Source organism: Alosa sapidissima, chromosome 5 (assembly GCF_018492685.1).
Source record: "Alosa sapidissima isolate fAloSap1 chromosome 5, fAloSap1.pri, whole genome shotgun sequence".
In the NCBI taxonomy this organism is placed as follows: Eukaryota; Metazoa; Chordata; class Actinopteri; order Clupeiformes; family Clupeidae; genus Alosa; species Alosa sapidissima.
Window position 1 is genome coordinate 30,305,080 of NC_055961.1, and position 21,843 is coordinate 30,326,922.

Sequence of the window (21,843 nt, forward strand, 5' to 3'; positions counted from 1 at the left end):
CAGACTTGAAAAAGTTGCTAGAGGAGGCCTGTGGTGATGAAAAAAGGAAAAGAAGAGGGAGAACAAAAGGAGAAACCAAACCAATGGGTAAATCAATGACAATCGGGTTTGCCTTATAGTCACTCTTCATTCCAAAGACTAATGCCCGATTTTGTCAGCTGAGAAGAGCAGTAGCCTACATTTGTTGAACATCCATTCATTGGTAGGCTAGAGCACACTTTTGGTTCCTTACCCATTATTAATTTTAATAATTTCATATAAAGACCATTCTTGCAATAATCTTATATCACAAGCGTTAAAACAATTCTGTCACTGGTGTTATGAATGTAGGCTATACTTCATTAGGCTACATAAATTGCCCTCGCCTATTATTACATTTGGGCCTATCTCACCAGTGCAGTGACCACCTGAGGGTGCACAATGCTGTGAGTGACCTTTGAGTTGAGGTTGGGAATCTATAGGCTATTGGGTGTCATCTCACTGCCCTTATTCCAGTGTAGCCTACATGCATACACAACTACATCATTCAGATCCAAAAAGTGTTCAAACCATGAGTTTGTAAAGCAGTTTGTATTAATGTTTATTCAACTTATTTCAACTATATCTCTCAACTACTTTTCTGCATCTTATCAGCATTTTAATGGAAAACTGATAACATGGGTCTATATGATTCAGTACAAGACAGTACATGTTTAACAAAATACGCTGTCAAACTCGCTCGCATCCTACATTTGTGAGTGTAAACTATAGGTGTAAACGCCTTAGAAATTGTATTGCACCATTGTCAAGTATGTGAAACTCGTCTAGTACATTCAACATTTTTTCAAAAATATTTGTTCTAAGCCACACTCATCCTCATTTTCTCTAGATCACAAACTTGTATGCACTACCTCACTGAAACAGGTCTATGATAATTCTGTCAGGAAGCCTAGAATTCATTTTAGTGCCCCTGCCACTGATGCACACTGTAGACATTCAAGGACATCATACTTCATGCAGGTTTTCGGGGCTCCTGGCCCCCCGGTTATCTCTGGTTCCATGGGCCAGTGCTTGGTGGGCCTGTTTTGTCTGTGTGTGTGTGCACATGGAGGGGGTGTATATCTGTGTGTCTGTACAAACTACAAACTGTGAACTGTCAGTTTGTGTGTCTTCACCTGTGTGCATGTAATGGGTGTGTGCATTTGTACAATGTGCCAGTGTGTGTGTGCCATATATGCATCTGTACAAACATGTGAGCACTGCCACAGTGAATGTGCCAGTGTGTGAGGATGTCTATGTGAATATCTGTCTGTGGGGGCAGTTGTATATGTGTTTGTATTTATGTGTGTATGTGCATAAGTGGCCATGTGTGTGTGTAAATGCAAAAAGCTTGCATACTAGATGCAGCTTCCAAACTGATTTAATGTACAGATTCACATGCATTGGTCAGAGGTTAAATCCCAGTCTCTCCCCTTACGCACTCACAATTTGATGCACGTTCCTGCAAACTTCGTGAGGGCTTAGGGCTGTCCCACTGCGGAATTTGGAAGTACTTGAGGGCTCGCTCGCACCCTTTCCCCAAGTTGCCATGTGAACACTTTACTCACTTTACCAATATACCACAAAAATGTAAGAATCTTGGGCGCAATGTTTGGCGAGTTGGGAACCAAAAGCTATTCCTTATCAGGCTGTGGTGCTAAATGCCAACTACGTTTCATGTGCCCTGGTAATGACTGACCAAAAATTGCTGGAAAAGAAAATTCTGACAAAACTGGTCACAACTGCTTTTCAGTAAATCACTACATGCCTAAAATATTGTTCCATTTCCCAATAGCTTTTAAAACACCATTTGCAAAGTAATTGCCAGTTCTGTACTGTTCAAGTAGCCTTGGGATTCAGGATGATCATTAATTAATTTATTGACACCCATTTACGTTAAAATATATTTTATTGGCATGCAAGAGTTTTGCCATCACTCCTGAAAACCAGTATGAAAAATAGCCTCCTCCTACCCCTCATTAAATTGCTGTGGCACAATAAGGTAAAGGTAAATGAATTAAACACATCCAAAACACATTTTCTGATTAAATATTAAAGTACCTGTATTGTTAAACCTTCTGAGTACAATTTTACCTTCACATATAAAAAGGCCAAATATAAAAAATGAGGTTGTTTTGAAGCATACAAATCTGGTGCAGCTAGTCCAAATATTACTTCTACAGTCAAGTTGGCGATAATCTAGTAATATAGTGACCAGTAGCACTGTAAGTGGGAACAGGAATTTTGTGTCATTTAATTTTCCAGGTGTGGTTTGGCAGTGAATTCCAAAAAAAAAAAAACAATTACACATACACATGTACATAAAACATACTAAGTAAAAATTGCACTTTTGTATGTATTTATACTTGGCTTATAAATGTTGGAGCAAACTCCATTACATCCTCAAGAGTCCTAACCTTCAGGTTTCATTTTGTTGGCATCAAGTTGTTGTGAAAAGTAACTTATAGGGAGAGGTGACAGCCGCTTCACCTTCTTCTTGCTGCGGGGCAAATTGTGTGGGATCACTGGTTAAAAAGTACTCTCTAATACATGAATTACTTCACTCAGTCTGTAAGTGCTGATGTAATTGAAAACCAGCAGCATATTTCTGTCCCCTCCTGTCATTGTCCGTCTCTCGTCACTTTTGTTTGGCTGCAGGGCAATTCTCTAAGTCCAGTCCAGAGATGAACGTTCAGGGTCTGTCACTGAAAGCTACCATTGCAAGGATTACAACAACAGACAGTTAGACCTGAGTCATACGCACAGATTCACCCCACTCAAAAGACCCTCTATGTGGGTAGCCTGGCACGAAGGCCAACGCCTGCATTTCCCTGCCTTCCTGACTCGTGCCTTTGTTACATGGTTTTTCTCCACCAGGCTTTCCTGATCAGACTGCTTAGGCAGAGCAGCAACGGTATGCAGAAGCGTCTTAGCCCGCTGGACAATAGAGGGTAAACACATGATGATAAGGCAAGGATTTCTTACAAACATCCAAAATGGAGAGTCAGGGGGGAGAGGGCCCACATATTTAAATCAAGTAAGCCGTCATTGCAGCCTCATCTAACCAGCATGGATTCTCACAATTGTGAATAAAGAGAAATGTCTCCGCATCACTAACAGGAAAAACAAGGCCATCAAAAAACAAAAAATGGTATTCAAGTCACATCCCTCAACCAGAGGCTTGTGGTGGATGCGGAGATAACTCGTTTACTAGGAGAAGAAAACAACCTTGTCAACCCAGATCGTTATCTCAAACCATTACATCACTGATAATGCTTGGTCTCTTTTGCTCTTAGTGGAATAAATTAACACCGACAGAGATGATTTAACATGTGGATGTTCTCAGTGGAGCACCACAAATCTGCCAGCTAAATCAAAATTCACTGGGGGAAGGACTAACCTTTTATGGCATTACATTGGAAATACTTGGGCATTCCATTTATCGCTACATACCGAGTACGAGTAGTGTCGATTAACACAGACATCTATTATGATGAGTGTCTTTATACATCAATATGAGATAAGAGAATCTATTAAATCAAAAATATAGAGCATATCTGCACTGGAATCTGAAAAAGCAACATAAAACATGCATCTTTTCTTTCAGAAATGAATACTTTTGCAGTGAGGAGAACATGTGGTTAGACATGCATCCTACTCAGGAAATGCCATAAGTGGAGCTCATGTGGATGTTTCAGCAGAGGGCTCCAGTCATAAGTGCTCACTTCTGGCTTTATGTGTTTACTGATAAGCAGCTACCGTAGGCCAGTTCCATGACGGTATGCGTTTCCCCATTCTTTCCAAAGCATAGAGAAATAAATGACTGTCTGTGTTAATCGACACAATGGTTCGGATACGCTGTTCAGCTAACACATGAACAGAGCACAGGTGAGCAGGCATTAGTCTGTCTGAAACAGCTTAGAAAAGACACATGATTTGAGAAGCTTCACATTGGGGTTGTTGGCAACATCAGGGTAGAGCTGATTGAAAATCTACTCAGCTACTTAAGAAAAAATAATGAATGAGAAGAGCATGCCCAGAAGCCCCAAAGAGTATTAAGGCTTTACATTCCTGATTTTGAGGACTGGACTTAGTAGCATGGTGTGATTCTGAAGGCACATTGCTGTCAAAATGGCAACATCATTCAATAGTGGCCAGGTTAGACCTTTGCAAAATAGCAACTGGCCAACTACAAGGTATTTGCTTGGGTATGGAAGTGTGAGTTGACTTAAAAGTCTGGAAGATGGCTATAATGCAAATTACTTCACTTTGGCAATGGCAAAACAATAATTCCACAGGACACTGTGTCAACAAAACATAATCGATCTTCAGAGAGAGGGGTGGATCAAAGGGGAAAAGGCATTAGAAGTTCAGCGAGTTCCAGGCACACATGGACCCCTTTTCCGGTTCTGTCTAGTGGTACGAGTTTGGTTTGGTGCACGGAGAGGCCTTTTCCCATCATGTCCTCCTTAACCGTCCAGTCTTTATGGTCCAAATGGACAGACACACACATCCACAACCAAAGGCATCCTCCTCATCATCATCATCATCATCATCATCATCCTTTCATCCTTCACATACACTCCTCCATTCCTTACAGACACGGACATCAGGTCACTCACACACACGCCAGTCATAACAGCACACACTTCTTGGTGTTCTTCTTGGTCACCGGGTAGAGCACAGCGCGGACCGCCTCTGCAAACACCTCTCGCACACCCTCCTGGAGGAGAGCGGAGCACTCCAGGTACTTGACCGCGCCAATGTGCCTGGCCAGGGCGGTGCCCTGCTGCGGGGTGGTGGGGGCCAGGCCCTGCTCCTTCAGCTTCTCCACCGCCTCGCGGTCTGAACGCAGGTCACGCTTGGTGCCCACCAGCAGCACGGGCACCCCGGGACAGTGGTGGGACACCTCGGGGTGCCACTTGTGCCGGACGTTGGCGTGGGACGAGGGGCTTCCGATGGAAAAGCAAATGATGAAGACGTGCGTCTGCGGGTAGGAGAGTGTGCGGAGACGGTCGTACTCCTCCTGGCCCGCAGTGTCCCACAGGTTCAGGCTGACTGCGCGGCCATCCACGCTGGCTTGTGTGCTGTAGTTGTCAAACACCGTGGGGATGTACTCCTCGGGGAAGGCATTTGTCGTGTAGGAGATGAGAAGGCATGTTTTGCCCACTGCACCGTCACCCACCACCACACACTTTATGGTCTGCATAATGCCGTCATCCAAGTGTGACGCTGCCTAGGGCACCTGTAAATAAGGACAACCTGTTAAAACAGCCATCATGGTCCCTAAATAAGAAGGCCTAAATAAGTTTGTGTGTTGTCCACATTTTACCCTACTTCAGTGTAACAGGGAGGCACTATAGAAATAGAACAATAAAAAACATAGGAAAAATGTAATAGTACACCAATATTATACATTTTCACAGAATTTCTAGAAACAGCTCTACTCAAATATCCATGTAATGCTGGTAGCATTTACAAATCTGAAAAGGTTGCAACACTGCCTGAAAATGTTCATGCAACTGACTATTTTGGTCAGATTAAATGCAGGAACTAACCTATTTTCTCTCGCCGCTACGTTCCAAAGATTGTGAGATCACAACTGGCCAGATGGCAATTAGGTCAACAGCTAGCAAAATCATACTGGCTTAACTTGATTTACTTTGCCTCAAGCATACCATAAACTTGGTATGGTGTGGGTAGATAAAATTCCAATCACAAATGGGCAGGCAATTAATTAACAATCACATGACATACAGAAATTAGTTCTACACTTGAAGTGGTCAGTGCACCTCTATCTGAAAGCAAAGAAAACTGAGTGGCCAGCCGAAAACATAAGCAAATCACAGCTCGCTAAGTGGTTAGGGAGGTGGCGCAAGTTAGGTATCGGGCTAACCTAACAAGCTATCTGACCAAGCAACTTTACGAAAACAGCAACTTTACCAACACGAACATTCAAATAAACTTTGTAAAGAGAGACAATCGTTAATCAGCTGTGTAAAATAAATAATGCTCGTGGAAATTAGTTCCAAATAATTGTACTGTTGGCTAACGTTAGTTTGCTTTGATTAACGTTAACGTTATGGTTTCTTTCCAACAATGAATATCATAACGTTAACGGCTACCATTAATGTTCATAAGTTACAGTGCATAATTACCACAATGAGCTGAAAGGAAAGTGATTCCCGACTGTCACTGAATTTTCCTAAGGAGATTAAACTACCTAGACAGCTAAACTACCCAGGAGGCTGGCATAATCGTAAATATTAGCTAGCAGGAATCCTTTGCTGGGAAGTTTGTGTGGAACACCCAAAGATGATGCTAACAAGCTAATGGTAGCCTAGCTAATTAGCTCTTTGCTTTCTGAGTGTTACAGTTGTTCCAGTACACTCACAACAACTTAAAATGTATGATACTTACAAATGCAAACGTTTGCATGACACAATTAAGTAATCCAATCACAATTAAATAAGTACAAAAGAAACAACTGGATAAAGAAGGCAAATCAACTCACCGCCTTTCACAGGAATCGCGCCCTCCCTCGATATCAGAAATATAGTTACATCCGGGGAACTTCCCTCTTCAGAACACACCCATTCATAATGGGTGCTGGAAAATGTAGTTTCGACAGTTCCAGAGCTGGACAGCTGATTATTATAGAGCATTGTTTCATAACAACTTATTAAGACACCGACAAAAGTCTATATTCTAGAGGGGAATGTGGAAAGAAATAGGCTACATTATGTTTTGCCATTTTATGATGGGAAAATGTGCTTAGGTTTTTTTTTTTTTTCTTAGCTTAGTCCTACTATACTATTCGAGACTTATTTTCATAATAAAGTTTAAATGAATGAGTAACACCCGGTGATCACAATAAAGTAAATTCTTTGTAAGGGAGTGTGGCCTAATCAAATCAAATAATCACAGTCATCATGTCAACAAATAAAAAATGGACCTCATAGGCTATTTGGTGTTGCTCGGGCCTACTAAAGAAATAAAGAATGTGGTAATCCAACTTTAGGGGGAAAAAAATATTAGGCTAATTCTTGCCTGTATTTTCTGCATTGTTCTGAATAAGCATTCTGATAAACTTTTAATTATAACTCTTTATGCCCATATTATAGCATGTCAATAATAATGTTTGTTTCCCATTTAGTGAACAGGTCTACAGAGGATGCCATCTCAAACCTCATGCACACCACCTTAACTCACCTGGAGGAGGGGAATGGGAATTATGTGAGGATGCTGTTCATTGACTTTAGTTCAGCATTCAACACGATAGTACCTCTCACCTTGGTCACAAAGATGAAGGCATTAGGACTGAACACCACCCTGTGTCACTGGATATTTGACTTTCTCACCAACCATTCACAAGAGTGAGGGGTCTGACATCTGACACATTAACCATCAGCACTGGTGTTCCCTAAGGCTGTGTTTTAAGTCCACTGCTGTACAACATCTACACACATGACTGCAAAGCCAACAGTAGTCATACCTCCATCATCAAGTTTGCAGATGACACAGTGATCTTGGGCCTGATTAGTAACAACAATGAACAGCTCTACTTGGATCAGGTTGATGAGGTGGCACAGTGGTGTCAATCTAACAGCTTGACACTGAATGTCAATAAAACCAAGGAAATGGTAGTGGATTACAGAAGGCTGCAGCAGAACTACAGTTACACCCCACTAATGATCAGCGGGCAACCTGTAGAGATAGTCACAAGTTTTAAATACCTTGGTGTCCACATTACTGAAGACTTAACATGGATTGTTAACACTCAATATGTTCTGAAGAAGTCCAGACAACGACTCTACTTCCTTCGTCAGGTAAGGAAATTTAAAGTTTCTACATCCATCATGAAGGCCTTGGATGTAGAAGGAACCTACACTGCGGTTGAGAGTGTTCTAACTGGTAGCATCATCACCTGGTATGGGAACTCCACAGTTAGAGATTGTAGTACTCTGCAGAGAGTAGTGCGCTCAGCTGAACGTACTATAAGAACTCAACTCCCTGCTCTACAAGATATCTATTGCAGAAGAGTACTCCTAAGAGCCCAAAAGATTCTGAAGGACTCTTCTCACCTTAACAATGGATTATTCCTACCGCTGAAATCAAGAAGACGCCTATGTAGTCACAAAGCCAGAACAGAGAGACTCAGGAGAAGTTTTTATCCCCAGGCCATCCGAACTCTGAACTCACACTATACTGACTTTGCACACATTCATTCCTCAGCACTCTCAAACATTTCCCAACCCTGAACTCACACTATACTGACTTTGCACTCATTAAGCGCTTTCAGACATACGTGTAAGACCGGAGGTTCTGCCGATGTTAAACAGTGGGGCCGTATATATGAACGACATAACCGGTCATATGGAAGTCCGAATTTAGCCGTTTATTATACTACTCCCCCATTCACTCCTCAGCACTCATGACCCCCCCCCCCCCCCACACACACACCCACATGACTTTTAGCACTTTTACATCCCTCTCCCTATGCTACAGACCTTTTATTTATTTTCTTATTTCATCACACGTCAAAACACACACACATCTGACTTTCTCCACATTTTGCACATCTCCATAGAACTTTTTATTTATTATTTTTGATTTCTCCTCCATCTATCTACCCATGTCCTTGATTGCCTAGCCTTTCTGCCCCCCCCCCCCCCCCACCACCATCCCCATCCCTAACACACACACAAAAAAAAACACATCCTCTACATACTTACAGCACACTGCCCCCACCTACCCACACACACACACACACACACAGTCACTGCTCCACTCCCCTCCCGCCCACACACACATCTTCACTGTCATCACTCACATACATCATATATACAGTACTCTGCTTGCAATAGTAAGTCCCTTCACCATACTCGCCCCCTCCCCCTCCCCTACATACATACAGCACATTATTTCATCAGGAAGCATCTCCAACACAAATCCCCAACATACTTACAGCACACTGCCCCCCCTCACCCAATACACAGCACATTGTCTCATGAGGAAGCTTCTCGAACACACATATTGCACACTGCCCTCTCCCCACATACACAGCACACTATCCCATCTCCCTTGTCATCCCCCCAACACACACACCAAGACCCCTTGCAGTTGGGTTAGCCCCTTGAGCCGTGGATCTGCCCAAGGTTTCTTCCTTAGTAAGGGAGTTTTTCCTTGCCCCTGTTGCTCTTGGGTGCTCCTTGTTGGTGCCCCCCCAATCCCAATCCTCCCCCACCTTTCTTATGCAGCCCTTGCCACTTAATCTACTAAACCCCTCCTCGTTTTACCAACAATAAACTTCCTTGTACCCTTGTAACACTAGAGAATGTCTGGGAGCAAACACTGAGCAAACAAAAAAGTCTGACAAAAAATATGAAATTGGATGCTAGATAGAATGTGCTAGATAAATGTATTTACTGATAATGTAAGTCTACAGAAATTAGTGTGATCAGTCTTGTTTGTGGTTGCAAAAAATGCATTTCTATAATTTGAGCAAAAAATACACCCTTTTAGTGGTTTATTAATGCAGAAGTGCATGCTGTGTATTAATAGACATTTTGCATAGGCCTATGTACGATAAACCTAATATTTAGGCCACACTGGGTAATCATTTGGTTAGGAGTGACCTCAAATGCCACACCAAATAAAGTGGATTAAGCCTGATTCCATTTCCACTAACGTTTGTTACTGATAACAAAACTGAGCAGAATCCAAATACTAAAACATCAATTTCCAAAGTCCATGTTCCAGATGACACGGGTGTTTTGGGGGACTAGTTTAGCTGCATTGGGAAATATCCAGCATAGGTATCTGAGTTGTGAGTTGTTTACTTTGCAAATCTTGCAAATGTCAGCAATACATCCCCCATCCTGTTACCTGCAACTGGACTGTTCATTACATGACAACCCTTTCTTGTCTCATGAGAGTCACAAACCTCAACCTTTCAAAATAAATCAAACATCTGTGGGTCTATCACACATTCAGAGAGGTATGTGTGTTTGTGTGTGTGTGTATGTGTAGGGCCCAAATTATAAAATGCTGGAATTTTGCAAGTTTTGAGTGTGCACCTATTGTTGCCAAAATAACAGACAAGTTTGGAGCCAATGGTTACATTCTTTATTTTTAATAACCATATCTTTGTCAAATATGTCAAAATAAATGTAGAAATAACTTTTCTGTGTACTTCTTGAAGACATTCACCTCAGCCATCTTCATTTGCTAAATTCTACTGCACACCACAAAGCAACATTTCCAATAACAACTTCTCAGCTACCTTCTTTATCCCCTTTATTCCTTTCCTGCAGTTTTCCTGTTCTCCACCCAGTTTGATAGGCGTTAAACTCTCCTCCCAATCTCTTCCACCATCTCCTACTTCCCGAGGCTTCCTGAACAACGGTTATAGTTTCTGATCTTTTGTGGCTGCTCCATAAAACACAACTCAACACATCTCACTTCAAAAGCAACACTTGGAGCAAGTCCATTGTGTTGTCTACTTCACATTGCTCTCTCTCACTCAAGTATAAGCTGACAATATATGTTTTCCAATCTCATTTACAATGTTGATTATAGTAAGATGGTCACCACACACATATTCCAGATAGTTTCCAACATGATATCCACCATTTTTATTTGAAATTCTTAACTTTTGTTGTTTAGGTTCCTGAGATTTATTTTTATCTCAAACTTTTAAAATGATTTGAAATTTGTGAACACCACCATACACACACATACAAAAAACAAGGCCAAGAGTCAACTATTTTAAATCAGGAGGAGGTAGTGTTGTTCACCAAGCCCTCCAATAAAATGAAGAAAGTCTTGAAGTTCTTACTGTTATGCATGTTTTGAATCTGACAGGGTTCTAAATCTGTGAATGTTTTCTCCTTCAACAGTATGATTTGAGGTCAGCTTTGGGTGTGTAAAGACATGTTGCTCCTGATCTTTACGTAAACAAAGTATTCTCAGCACAGCACATGTGACAATTAGAAAGTAGAGAAGAGAATGTGCTGAAGCACAGACTCCCTCAGTTTCACATCTTCCGGGTCTGCGAAATGTCCCGGGCAGGCACAGGTGTGGGTAAGCGGGATCCTAAGCTCTTGGTGGGGGTCGAGCTGCGGCTTCTGTCCCACTTGGCTGCGGTGGCGGCCGTGATGACGGCAGAGCGCAGCGCCCGCGCTGTGGTAAACATAGAGCTCTGAAACATGCGAGGGATACAGTTCCCGTGTGTAAAGGTCATCGGCGTCGCTGGGAGTCTGGATATGGCTGTGGAGGGGCCTCCCAATGCTTCCACATCGTCACTGGGGCTCAAGGTCTTGTCTTCTGTCGTACACTTAGCTTTGTCCTTCTTGTCTTTGTCCTTCTCTTTCTTCTCCCCCTGCTTGTCTTTCTTCTCGATCTCTCTCTCTTTGCTCTTCTCCCTCTCTTTCTCCTTGCTCCTCTCTCGGTCTGGCTTTGCCTTCTCCAGCAGACGGCGCAGTGGGTTGTTGGCCTTGCCTCTACCTCTGTCCTCCGGCTCAGTCTTCTGGACAGCACACAGGTGACTGGGCTGCTTGCTCATCTGGCTGGCATTCTTATTCGCATGGGTGATTCCCCACCTCCTGGGCAGGCTTCCTCTCTGGACTCTGCTGGCAGCTGCTGTGACTGCAGCCCCAGGTGGCTGTGCTGGTTGTGCCACTTGTGCCACCTGTGCCACCTGCGCCACCTCCTCCTCCATCTCCTTCTCCTCCCTCTTCTGTGGGCACCTGCTGAGAGGTGTTGTTCTGGGCGGGGGCAGGGTCATGCTCCTGTAGGAGTGCAGGCCTCTTACCAGAGTGTGGGTCTCCCCGACCTTAGGACGTGAGCGCACCATGGCCTGAAGCCTCGGCCGGGGAACGCCCGAGGAAGGCTGTCTGATTTGGGCTAAGGCTCGCGCGGTCTCTGCCTCCCTTGAGGTGGTTCTCTGGTCATCTGTGCCGGACAGGAGTAGTGCGGTCAGCTCCATGTGCTTCCGTTGTTGGTCCGCCTCTGCCTCCTCTGAGTCCTGTTCGGCGAGGCTGCGCAAGGCGGGCCGTGGCTGGGAGGCGGCTCCTGGCCGGGAGCCAACACCTGGCCGAGAGCCGGGGCCTGCCCGCGCGCGGCGGTAGTGGAACGGGTGGCACAGGTCCTTCAACAGAGTCGTCTCCAGGGTAGCAGCCAGCTCGTTTGCTTCCTCTTCCCACTCGGCCTCCAGGGCAGTGCAGGAGGCGATGGAGCGCCGTTTCCCGGCTTGGACCTTCGCTCTCGCCATCTCTGCTCGCTCCCGCTCAACACGCCTCTCCTCCAGCTGCTCGCGCATCTTATTCTCCTGGGAGTAGCAAAGGTGGAAACAAAAACAGACCATTTTATTTGTGTTGCGAATAAATACTAACAGTCAGAAGCAAAACAGTGACAAAGTGTGTACCCAAAGTACCTGCACAGTAATAAAATCTGAACAAAGACAGCACAAATATACGCACACAAAGAACACAAATATGCATTCAAATGAAACCATAAAACACACTTTTAATCGTAAGTACTATTCACCTGCACAGCTCTATGAAAACGCAGTTGGAAGGAATGAAAGATGCTGCAGGCCTCCTCCAGTTTAAAGGTCATCTCGTCCTCACAGAAGAAGTCCAGCAGGGTTTGCCGAGCGCTGAGCATAGCCTTCACTTCCTCCTCAGCCTCCTTCAGCTTCTCCTCCGCTCCCTGCAGTCAGAGGAGAGAGCAGTTTTCACTCGGAGCCAAAAACATCTAACACTTGAAATGCCACTGCTGGGGTTTTGGGAGGTAATGGGAGCACAATTGGCTAAAACATGACAGGCACTTACTTTTCTGGGTGACTGAGTTCAATTATATTGATAGATAGATGGCTTACTCTTATTGACTTGAATGTGAAAGCCTGAAAGGCTACTCTCCATGCAGCCTGTCCTATATCTAGACCAATTCTCACTTGAACTCTGACTCTTTTTTGATTTTCGATTTCCAAGGGCCCTTACCATGGGTACAACAAACTGTAAATCCTGTCGGATTTACTTGTCAATGAAGGCTTTTGGTGCTTTCTATTTGTCTTGTAAATCATCGTACACCCACTCGTACAACATGTACGAATGAGTGGCTATAGGAACGTGTTTCTCTCGAGCCACGAGGGGCATTAGCAGGAGGCTAGTCATGTGTTTTGTGCTACATGTAGCCTTTAGCTAAACGGCTGGAAAACAAATTGTTACATTATATTGCAGGCACAGCAAAACCGTGCAATGCATGAATTGGCGACCAGATTGAAGCAGCAATGTAATCTAGTGTGTAAGAGCATTACATCAACATTAACATGACCAACACAGTACATATGCAAAAAAAATACATGTCATCTCATCTCAACTATGGGCGCAGCCATGTTTGTTGTAAGGTCGTACGTTCACCTCGGGGTACCCTCAAGTACTCCGAGGTAAAGTGGGCGTGCCTGCCCAAAATGCCGCAAGAAAGCTGGGTAATTTACACTTTCCAACTCGGGCGGCGGAATTACGAGACATTTACGAGACATCTCGAAAGCACGGTTTATGTGCAGTTGTTTGTTCTGTTAAACAAAAATAAACGGCTCTAGTTGTTCAATGATGACACGATCAGCATCAGCCAGTGGTTGTTTACAAAAGTACTTCTGTGGCGCTCCTCTGTCTGCCATCATGCAAAGTCCGCCCCATATCAGATTAACAATTGTGATTGGCCCCGCAACCTTCGACTGGGTGGAAATCTGCTTGAATAGGAGAGGCAAAATGGATATGCCAGAGCCAATTAAATGAGCTCTCAGATCCATTTAGTTCTCAGGCTTCTCTGGGTTTTTTCCAACCCTACTGGCAAACTGATCCCTAAATATAACCTTCCATACGAAGCCTGTACCACCCTGAATGGACCACCAAAGAGCCTGGCTCATTGGGATGACAGTCAGAGTGCATACTGAATGGTAGTTATGCACGTCACTCCACTATAAAACCCTTTGGTATGTTTGGTGAGGGTAGATATTGTAGTTCAAGTACCTGCAGAAAAAGTTTATTCTGCTGCTGCAGATCAGCCTCGATCTGAGTGGCACCTTGAAGAGCAACAACCCGCTTCCGCAACTGGGAGAGGTCCTCTGTCACTACATCCTGAGACAGTCTGGTGGAAAAGACATAAGCATTATAAACATAAAAAACACACAAACATAAAATCACACACACACACACACACAGTACAATATGTGTAGCCATCTACCATATCCATATACCTTGCAGCTGGTTCCACATGGCTGATCTTGTGTTGAAATGACAGTAGGCATGGATCTTTCTTTGTGGCTTCCTGTAACAGAAAAAAACAGTCACAAATCAACAATTAACATCATATCACAGTCATGTGACGCAGTGGCTCATGTTACCACATGGACATCCTTGAAGTTTATCAGTAATTGCCCTGCATAATGCAACACTTTTGACATAATGTAGTTGTTATGAAATGCTAATGAAAAACCATTGATTAAATTTATAATCAATCAAATGTTAGATGTGTTTTTTTGCAAAGGGATTAACAACATATGAATGTGTTGATTATGTAAATGTAAAATCATTTACATTATCAACGTAATTGTAAATGTAAATTTACAACATATGGATGTATTGATTACGCTTATGTAACACATGACAGCAAAGTAACTATTTTACCATAGCTACAAAGTGCAGCAGGTTCATTCCTGGTTTGTTGGTTTTGGTCTCAGCCAACTTGAGAAGTGAGACGATATGGAACCCAGCAGCATTGCCAGCGTAACCTCCCTAACAGTGATGAAAACGAAGGAAGGAGATAATTATTAGGCCAGTATAATTAGACATTAATCACTGTTCAATTACATGAGCAAACTGAATTACAATGAAGGGAAATTGGGGGGGGGGGGGGGGGGGGTGTTCTATGGACTCACTGCATTGATGTAATTTCCAGCTTTAAGAACGAGTCGTAGAATAGAGTGCAACTCAGCACAGTTCATCAGCTCTGAGAGAGAGAGAGAGAGAGAGAGAAGGGGGGGGGGAACAAACCATCAATGTCCGTCTGCAAGTTCAATCCACAAACTATTACTGATAGTAAACATCACATCACCACACAGAAGAGAAGTCCACCATCATGAGACTTTTAATTGTCCTTTAATCCGCAGCTGCTAAGTACTGACCTGTTGCTGCTTTCACCAAACACTGGGCTGAGTTGCAGACAGAGCTCATGGCGGGGTCAAAGTCCTCCTTCAGAATCATAGCCTCAAGACGCAAGCGGAAGCTGTAGGGTATGGTTTTTGGAAAGCATTTAGAGTGAGGGAGAAACAGACAGACCTCACATCAGTACATCTTCATTGGCATGCCCGCGGAGGTGGAAGTGAATCTACAAAATATGGTTAGAACGGACGGGACAGAGGCATGCACACTGCAAGATGCTCATTGATTGACCCCTATCAGCTCTCATAACATGTTGTGTTAACGGCTAAAGTTCAAAATACAGTAGGGGACACCAGACAAGCTGTGACTGATCAAGCATGTCAGGAAATGTGAAAGTGAGTGAGCTTCTGCTGATGTGGTTGCTTTTAATATTCAGATAAGAGAATCAAACAGTGCATGATTATCATGTGGCGAATGGCATAGCCACCATTTTGCAGTACCTGGGAACCCCAATCAGAAGTAGCAAGAAGAAGTCTGGCTGCTCCAGTTGGCTGTGATGTCCTTGAAATGCCCTGAACCGTTTTTCCTAAACACAAGCACAATTTTAGTAAAACATTCCTCATTCAAATAACACACAACACATTGCCTCAAAATTTCATCACCTCTTTGCCTGCCCATATGGCTCTTGGCAGCATACCTATACGAATAGTTCAGTCCACCCCACGTCTGGAGAGGCATGGGAGGAAGGATATGGGATGGGACTTCCATTCCACACACAGTCATGACACATACCTCCTCTGTGTCCGGCAGCAGTTTGCAGAGCTCATTCAGTTTCTCACTCCCGTAGCGGTCACCCCGGCCCTGTCTGACATCCTCTATGATCTCCTGGATGGTGCTTCAGGTCAGAGAGGAAGAACACACACCGTAAACACTCAGACCTGCATTACATAAGACAAAATATAAACAAGCTGTGAAGGAAAAGGTGACCCCACTGACCTTTTGAAATGTCGCAGAAATATCCCGATGTTCAAGCTGCGCTTTCCATCCAGGATTGATACCTACAAAAACAATGACAGAAATGAGTAATGGCCCAGAAGAGAAACAAGCCATAGAAATCCAAGTTAATATCAGAAGCCTATTTTGAGCTGCACAATTGTGGTCATTGTAAAAAGTACAAAGCTGCTATCAGTACAGTATATCTCCATTCATATTTAGTTTGCAGTGTTTCCCATAGCTTACAGACCCGCTCTGGTATGCTCTGGGAGGTCGTAAGAGCCTGGGGACTTCCGATCTGGATCCTGTTGCCCTTCCACACTGGATGGCTCGCCTTCTGTCCAAAGAGTTCGTCCAGGGAGGACATGTCGATGCGGAACTCGTCCGAGCCAGTCCACACACTCCGGCGTCCCATCACTCGTTCCCTCGGGATCTGGTCCCAGTTCAGCTTCCGTAGTTTGGGACATGTTGGCGAATCGATGGAAGACAATGGGGAAAGTAGGGGAGGAGGAGGAGGAGGAGGAGGAGGAGGAGGAGGAATAGGAGGAAGAGCTGGCATCTGATCCATCTAATATACTCTGGATTCAGATACTGTAGGAGCTGGAAGTAAACACAGAGGTCTGATGTCCTGTTTTTGTACTTGGAATAAGGTCCACCCCTCTTAGCCCACAGCTACTATCAGCCTTGTCCAGTTTACTTGGTTTCTGGGAAGAAATGAATAACATTTTCACATTCAGATTTACAGTCTCGGTGCATCTGTCCTAACAACAGAACTATGTGATTAAATAGAATACAGTCACCAAAACGCATGTCGAAACAAATATTTAACAGCTGCAGATAGGCGCAGATGTTTGCTGACATGAAAAATAAATTGATGCTATCCACTAAGATAGAAACTAAACTGATTATTACGTTGTTAAAATATTTTTGTTAACATTCTGTAGTTCTATTTAGAGTACTTTTGATGAAGAATTCCTGTCAAGCCCTCTGCTATGCACTTCCAAACAAAAGGGTCTGGCACTTGCGCTTCAGCATTCACGACTCCTACTGAGCGATTTTCCCCAACATAATTTAGACTAAGAATATATTGAATTTTGACATTAAAAAGCTAACCCCTACAACCCAAAGGTGAAGCAGGAGACATGGTGAGAAATACCTTGTGCAATAATTCACTATACTAAACAGAAAGAAGACGCAGTATAATCGCAATCAACAACTCTTCAAATGTTGCAATAGTTTTAAGTCTGTCGCAGGTGTAGTAAAACAATATCTAGCTTAGTATAGTAAGAAAGGATTTTCCCAATGTCTGACTTTACATCGTAATCGTCATATTTCAGAAACTACTTACACGGTTTTCACGAGCAACGGATGGATGACTCTGCTTACAAATCCATGTGGATTGGGGGTGATGGGTTTCGTCAGTGAATCCCATCATTCCTGTGTGTGTTCAACAGGACATCAACATTCAGTGTCTCCGTTAACGTACTGTCTGTCTGTCTGTGTTAAAACTCCCAGATAGCTGTGCGCGGTCACGCCTGTCTGAAACCTTCCCCGCCCAGAGATGACTGCCCTCACATGTCCAAGGGGCCGATACCTGGATTTTAAATACATATTTAGCACTCATGACACATGGTTCACATGACACACGAGTCTGCTACCTAAAAGTTTATATCGAAATGCAGTAGCCTAATTGTTATTCAAGTGGCTATCCAACAGTCAGTCAAGTAAACCGTCTATAAGCCTATAACAGAAAATTGTAAATGTATGTAGGCCTAATAGGCTATGGTCAATTATATACAGTAGGCTATAGGAGAACGCGTGCCAATAAAGGCCTTTTTTGTAAATCTAGGCTACACAAATCAAGTAGGCTACCACTCTCTGTCTGAAATATGGTGTCAGACCTTTTTCTTTCTTACTTTGGAAGTGGGGAATTTTCCAGACCCACCTGACCCATCATCTCGGCAAAATGGTAGCCTAATGTTAAAAAAAATGGTTCCACGTTGCATTTCCTGCCTTGGTCCATGCTATTTTAATTCATATGTCGTACTGTTTATGACTCCTATGTTTGTGCGTGGCTATTTTGTTTTGAATCTATGATCAAAAGGCATTATTAAAGATGACAAATAATAATAGCAATAATTTCCTCCTGTTCATCGCGCCCCACCTGACATGTCTCTATCCCCCAGTGGGGTCCGCCCCACACTTTGAGAACCACTAAGTTAGAACAACATAGGCCGACCACGATATGAAACAATTTGAAAGGACACAAAAACCCAGAGGTGGGAGTAAGTCACACATGTGCAAGACACAAGCAAGTCTCAAGTCTTAACCTTCAAGTCTCAAGCAAGTCCAAGTCATTTTTTGTGACAGTCAAGCAAGTCAAGTCAAGTCATACCTTGGGTCAAGCAAGTCAAATCAAGTCATAGCCAAATCATTGAAATTCATGATGATTTACCCATGTTTTCATTTTAAAATAAGCTACAATAGGCTAGTTATGAACTGCTGGAGTTTTATTTGTAACAAACAAATAGACATTGCATTCATTCAAGCCACATAGCCTACATCTGAACGGTTTAGAATAAGATGAAATGTATACGAATAATACGGAGCCCGGGAGAGCTCACTTTAAGTGATATTTTTTCTGGTCGTGATAATTTGTGAGCACGTTTTCCTTTAATTAAGCCCTCGAATTAATAAAACGTGAGCACGTTTTCCTTTAATTGAGCCCTCGAATTAATACAACGTGACCCCGTTGTAGGCCTAAATTGAGCTCTCGAAATATGTATTTAGTAATTCCCGACATTTTCTCACCGCTCGCTGTGCTGTGGTGGCAACTTCGTGTTACCTTGACATGGATTAGGCCTACAGCTGTCTGTAACAGTTCATATTGGTAATGTGATGATAACCGTAAGCAGCTAATTAAAGACTTTAGGTGGTCATGTTTTATAGCGGACTTCTACTCTTTGTAGCAGGGGCACTGTGGTGTCAACCGCCAGCTATGGAGACCCATAATGGGGAAATTCTACTAGGCTACAAAGGCTACTCGCGGGCTCTATTGTAGCCTAATGACCGGTTTCCACTATCTCCTGGATTGTTGACTTAACTGTGAGGTCTAGAAGTCAATCGAAGCACATCACAGCGACAAGCTCCCAAACAATTACAACACGTAGACCTACTGTTAGTACAAATAGGCTACTGCGTATTAGTAGTATCGCCTAATACCCAACCAAAACAATAAGGTTCCCTCTAGCGCCCGATGGGCCTCACCATATAACCCACGCGCACACCAATGATGCACACAACGAGGTAAGCTTTGATACGGACTATGAAACGGGAGACATAAACAGTGTCGTTCACGATGCTCAGCTTCTCAGGCTATGTAGCCCAGCTCACCGTTCGCGATAAACACCACAGCTCTGCATACACTTGGACCTCAACAAACACTCAAAACTTCGCCAAACATTCAGCTGGACGATGTTGGCAAGGGGCCTGTACAAACACACACAATCATCTGCTCTCCCACCTACAGCCTACCTAACGGGGCTATAACCAGGTGCACTGCAATCAATGAGATTCCCTCTACGTCACTACAAGCGACACACCTCCCGACGTCATTCCCGGGGATACCCCTTGACACCACACTATGTTTTTGTGCACACAATTTAATTTCTTCGAGCCCACGTTTTAATTATTCGTGGGTGCGTTTTAGTAGATCGAGATCTCGAATATACTATAACGTGCTCATGTTTACATGTGTCAAGACAATATTGAGTGCACGTTTTACAAATTGTGGCCACGTTTAAGTAGATCGTGCACACAATGTTCTATAACCATGTTCACAAATTGTGCTCTCGTTTTAATAAATCGTGCCCTCGTTTTAGTCAATCGTGCGCTCGTTTTAGTAAATATGTGCACTCATTTAATAAATTGTGCCCTCGTTTTACTATGCTTAAAATGAGAGCTCAATTTAGTAAAATGAGCTCATACTATAGTAAAACGAGAGCACAATATAGTAAATTGTGCACACGATTTAGTAAACCGAGCGCACAATTTAGTAAAACGAGCGTACGATTTAGTAAAATGAGTGCACAATATAGTTAAACGAGGGCACAATTTAGTTAAACAAGAGCACAATTTAGTAAAACGAGCGCACAATGTAGTAAAACGAGCGCACATTCTCTCAACATGCAAAACATTTTGCGATGACCCCTCTAGGGCTCCGTAGAATAAAAATAAATGTAGGAAATGTAAAAAAGGGTTTAGGACCGTCAATGCTATATCATATTATACATAAGCCTAACATGTGAAATAAACTTCTTTTCTATGCTGATTGCTGGCAGTTAGCTAGGCCTACCTACTGTAGCCTACTACTAACTAGGCTGTAACGTATGGAACAGGGACGTGTTTAAGAGGGAGGGAGAAAGAGAGGCGCTTAGGCTACTTTAGGTTACATTGGCAACATTTTCGCTATATATCGATTATCGAAATGTTTCACTTTGCCATTTCACACATTTTAACCTAATATGGCGTTAACTAAAAAGCATAATAGATTCGAAGCCAACTCTTAACATGCCTCAAATTTGACGTTAGGTTTCTAACACTAACTTCGGATAAAAAACAATGTGGTGATGGTTATGTCGCTATTTTGCACACTTGCAGACTGCTGTTCATTTCTCCTTTGACTTGTCACATACATCATCTGTGTAGCCAAACATTATTATGTTTTGGTATAAACGTAGAGCCTTCCATATTTGCAAGTTAGCCTACCTCAGTCTGTCTCATTTGAGCTGGCACTTGCTGTTGGTCTGTCGCGTTGCGTCACTTGGTACAATGACAGGTTCGCTTGCGTGACGCATGCAACAGCACCTAAGCAGATTTTCTAAAATCGTAAAGTTAACTCCTTAATATCTATGAAAAAAAAAAAAAAAGTCAAGTCATTTCAAGTCATTTGTCTCAAGTCTAAGTCAAGTCTCAAGTCATGAATAGCAAGTCAAAGTCAAGTCGAGTCTTTTATACATTTTGATCAAGCAAGTCTCAAGTCTTAAAAAATGTGACTCGAGTCTGACTCGAGTAAAGTCATGTGACTCGAGTCCCCCATGTCTGCAAAAACCTGCTTAACTAGCTCCGGTTTCGGTACAATGTGGAATTGTGAATTATAAATCATGCAGCTCTGATCAGCTGGATAGCATTTTCTTCACATTTTCAGACTATATGAAGAGGACTATCACACAAAATTTAACTGATCCGAGTTACACATATGCGAGTTGCGCATACAATTCCAAAACATCATCAGGTGCGCGTAAGTGCGCGCGCGCCCGCGTGAAGTGGGAGAGAGTGGGAGAGAGAATGCCAGGAAATACCAGGGAATAAACAGAATTAGGACATAACAATGAATGAAGAAACGTGTAGAATGAGCGTGCAGAGCCACTCACTCATGCTGTGTAACTATCGCATACACCGCAACGCATAGTTGAATACATACAGAGAGGGGGACAATTTCCATGAGTGGCTGCTTTAAATAGATACTAAGACAGATACTAGACAAACACCCGACATTCACAAGTAATTACTGACTATTCAGTAAACTCTCTGTATCACTGTGTGACCTGTGACATACGACTTTAAGTGATCAAAAAGGTCAATGAATCAATCAATCACCTTTGAA

The 21,843-nt window shown here is 43.1% G+C and overlaps 2 protein-coding genes across 6 annotated transcripts; both read right to left on the reverse strand.

The window, feature by feature from the left end:
• Window positions 1–1,908: 1,908 nt before the first annotated feature.
• rhogc (ras homolog gene family, member Gc) lies at window positions 1,909–6,603 on the reverse strand. 2 transcript variants are annotated; one of them, XM_042093950.1, is made up of 2 exons: window positions 6,533–6,603; window positions 1,909–5,263 (listed from the first exon to the last, which is right to left on the reverse strand). In XM_042093950.1, exon 2 carries the CDS (start codon window positions 5,225–5,227, stop codon window positions 4,652–4,654), a length of 576 nt encoding a protein of 191 aa, XP_041949884.1. In that variant the 5' UTR covers window positions 5,228–5,263; window positions 6,533–6,603; the 3' UTR covers window positions 1,909–4,651. The 2 variants fall into 2 exon arrangements, with proteins under 2 accessions (XP_041949884.1, XP_041949885.1); XM_042093951.1 differs by lacking the exon at window positions 6,533–6,603 and adding an exon at window positions 6,439–6,511.
• Window positions 6,604–10,137: 3,534 nt separating this feature from the next.
• LOC121710047 (FH2 domain-containing protein 1-like) lies at window positions 10,138–21,090 on the reverse strand. Of its 4 annotated transcripts, none has more exons than XM_042093908.1 (13): window positions 20,946–21,090; window positions 17,527–17,615; window positions 16,429–16,882; window positions 16,182–16,243; window positions 15,978–16,080; window positions 15,686–15,771; window positions 15,209–15,309; window positions 14,963–15,033; window positions 14,712–14,819; window positions 14,282–14,352; window positions 14,055–14,172; window positions 12,568–12,732; window positions 10,138–12,349 (listed from the first exon to the last, which is right to left on the reverse strand). In XM_042093908.1, exons 3-13 carry the CDS (start codon window positions 16,744–16,746, stop codon window positions 11,057–11,059), a joined length of 2,496 nt encoding a protein of 831 aa, XP_041949842.1. In that variant the 5' UTR covers window positions 16,747–16,882; window positions 17,527–17,615; window positions 20,946–21,090; the 3' UTR covers window positions 10,138–11,056. The 4 variants fall into 4 exon arrangements, with proteins under 4 accessions (XP_041949842.1, XP_041949839.1, XP_041949841.1 ...); XM_042093905.1 differs by having other exon boundaries at window positions 17,527–17,772; XM_042093907.1 differs by lacking the exon at window positions 20,946–21,090 and adding an exon at window positions 19,572–19,738.
• Window positions 21,091–21,843: the final 753 nt, after the last annotated feature.

Coding starts and splice junctions, on each gene's coding strand:
- LOC121710047 (XM_042093908.1), bottom strand. CDS start 16,746: ATGGATCAGATGCCAGCTCTTCCTCCTATTCCTCCTCCTCCTCCTCCT. Junction 15,772..15,977: donor TGCTGCCGGACACAGAGGAG/GTATGTGTCATG, acceptor GCTTGTGTTTAG/GAAAAACGGTTCAGGGCATT. Junction 12,733..14,054: donor AGAATAAACTTTTTCTGCAG/GTACTTGAACTA, acceptor CTCTGACTGCAG/GGAGCGGAGGAGAAGCTGAA.
- rhogc (XM_042093950.1), bottom strand. CDS start 5,227: ATGCAGACCATAAAGTGTGTGGTGGTGGGTGACGGTGCAGTGGGCAAA.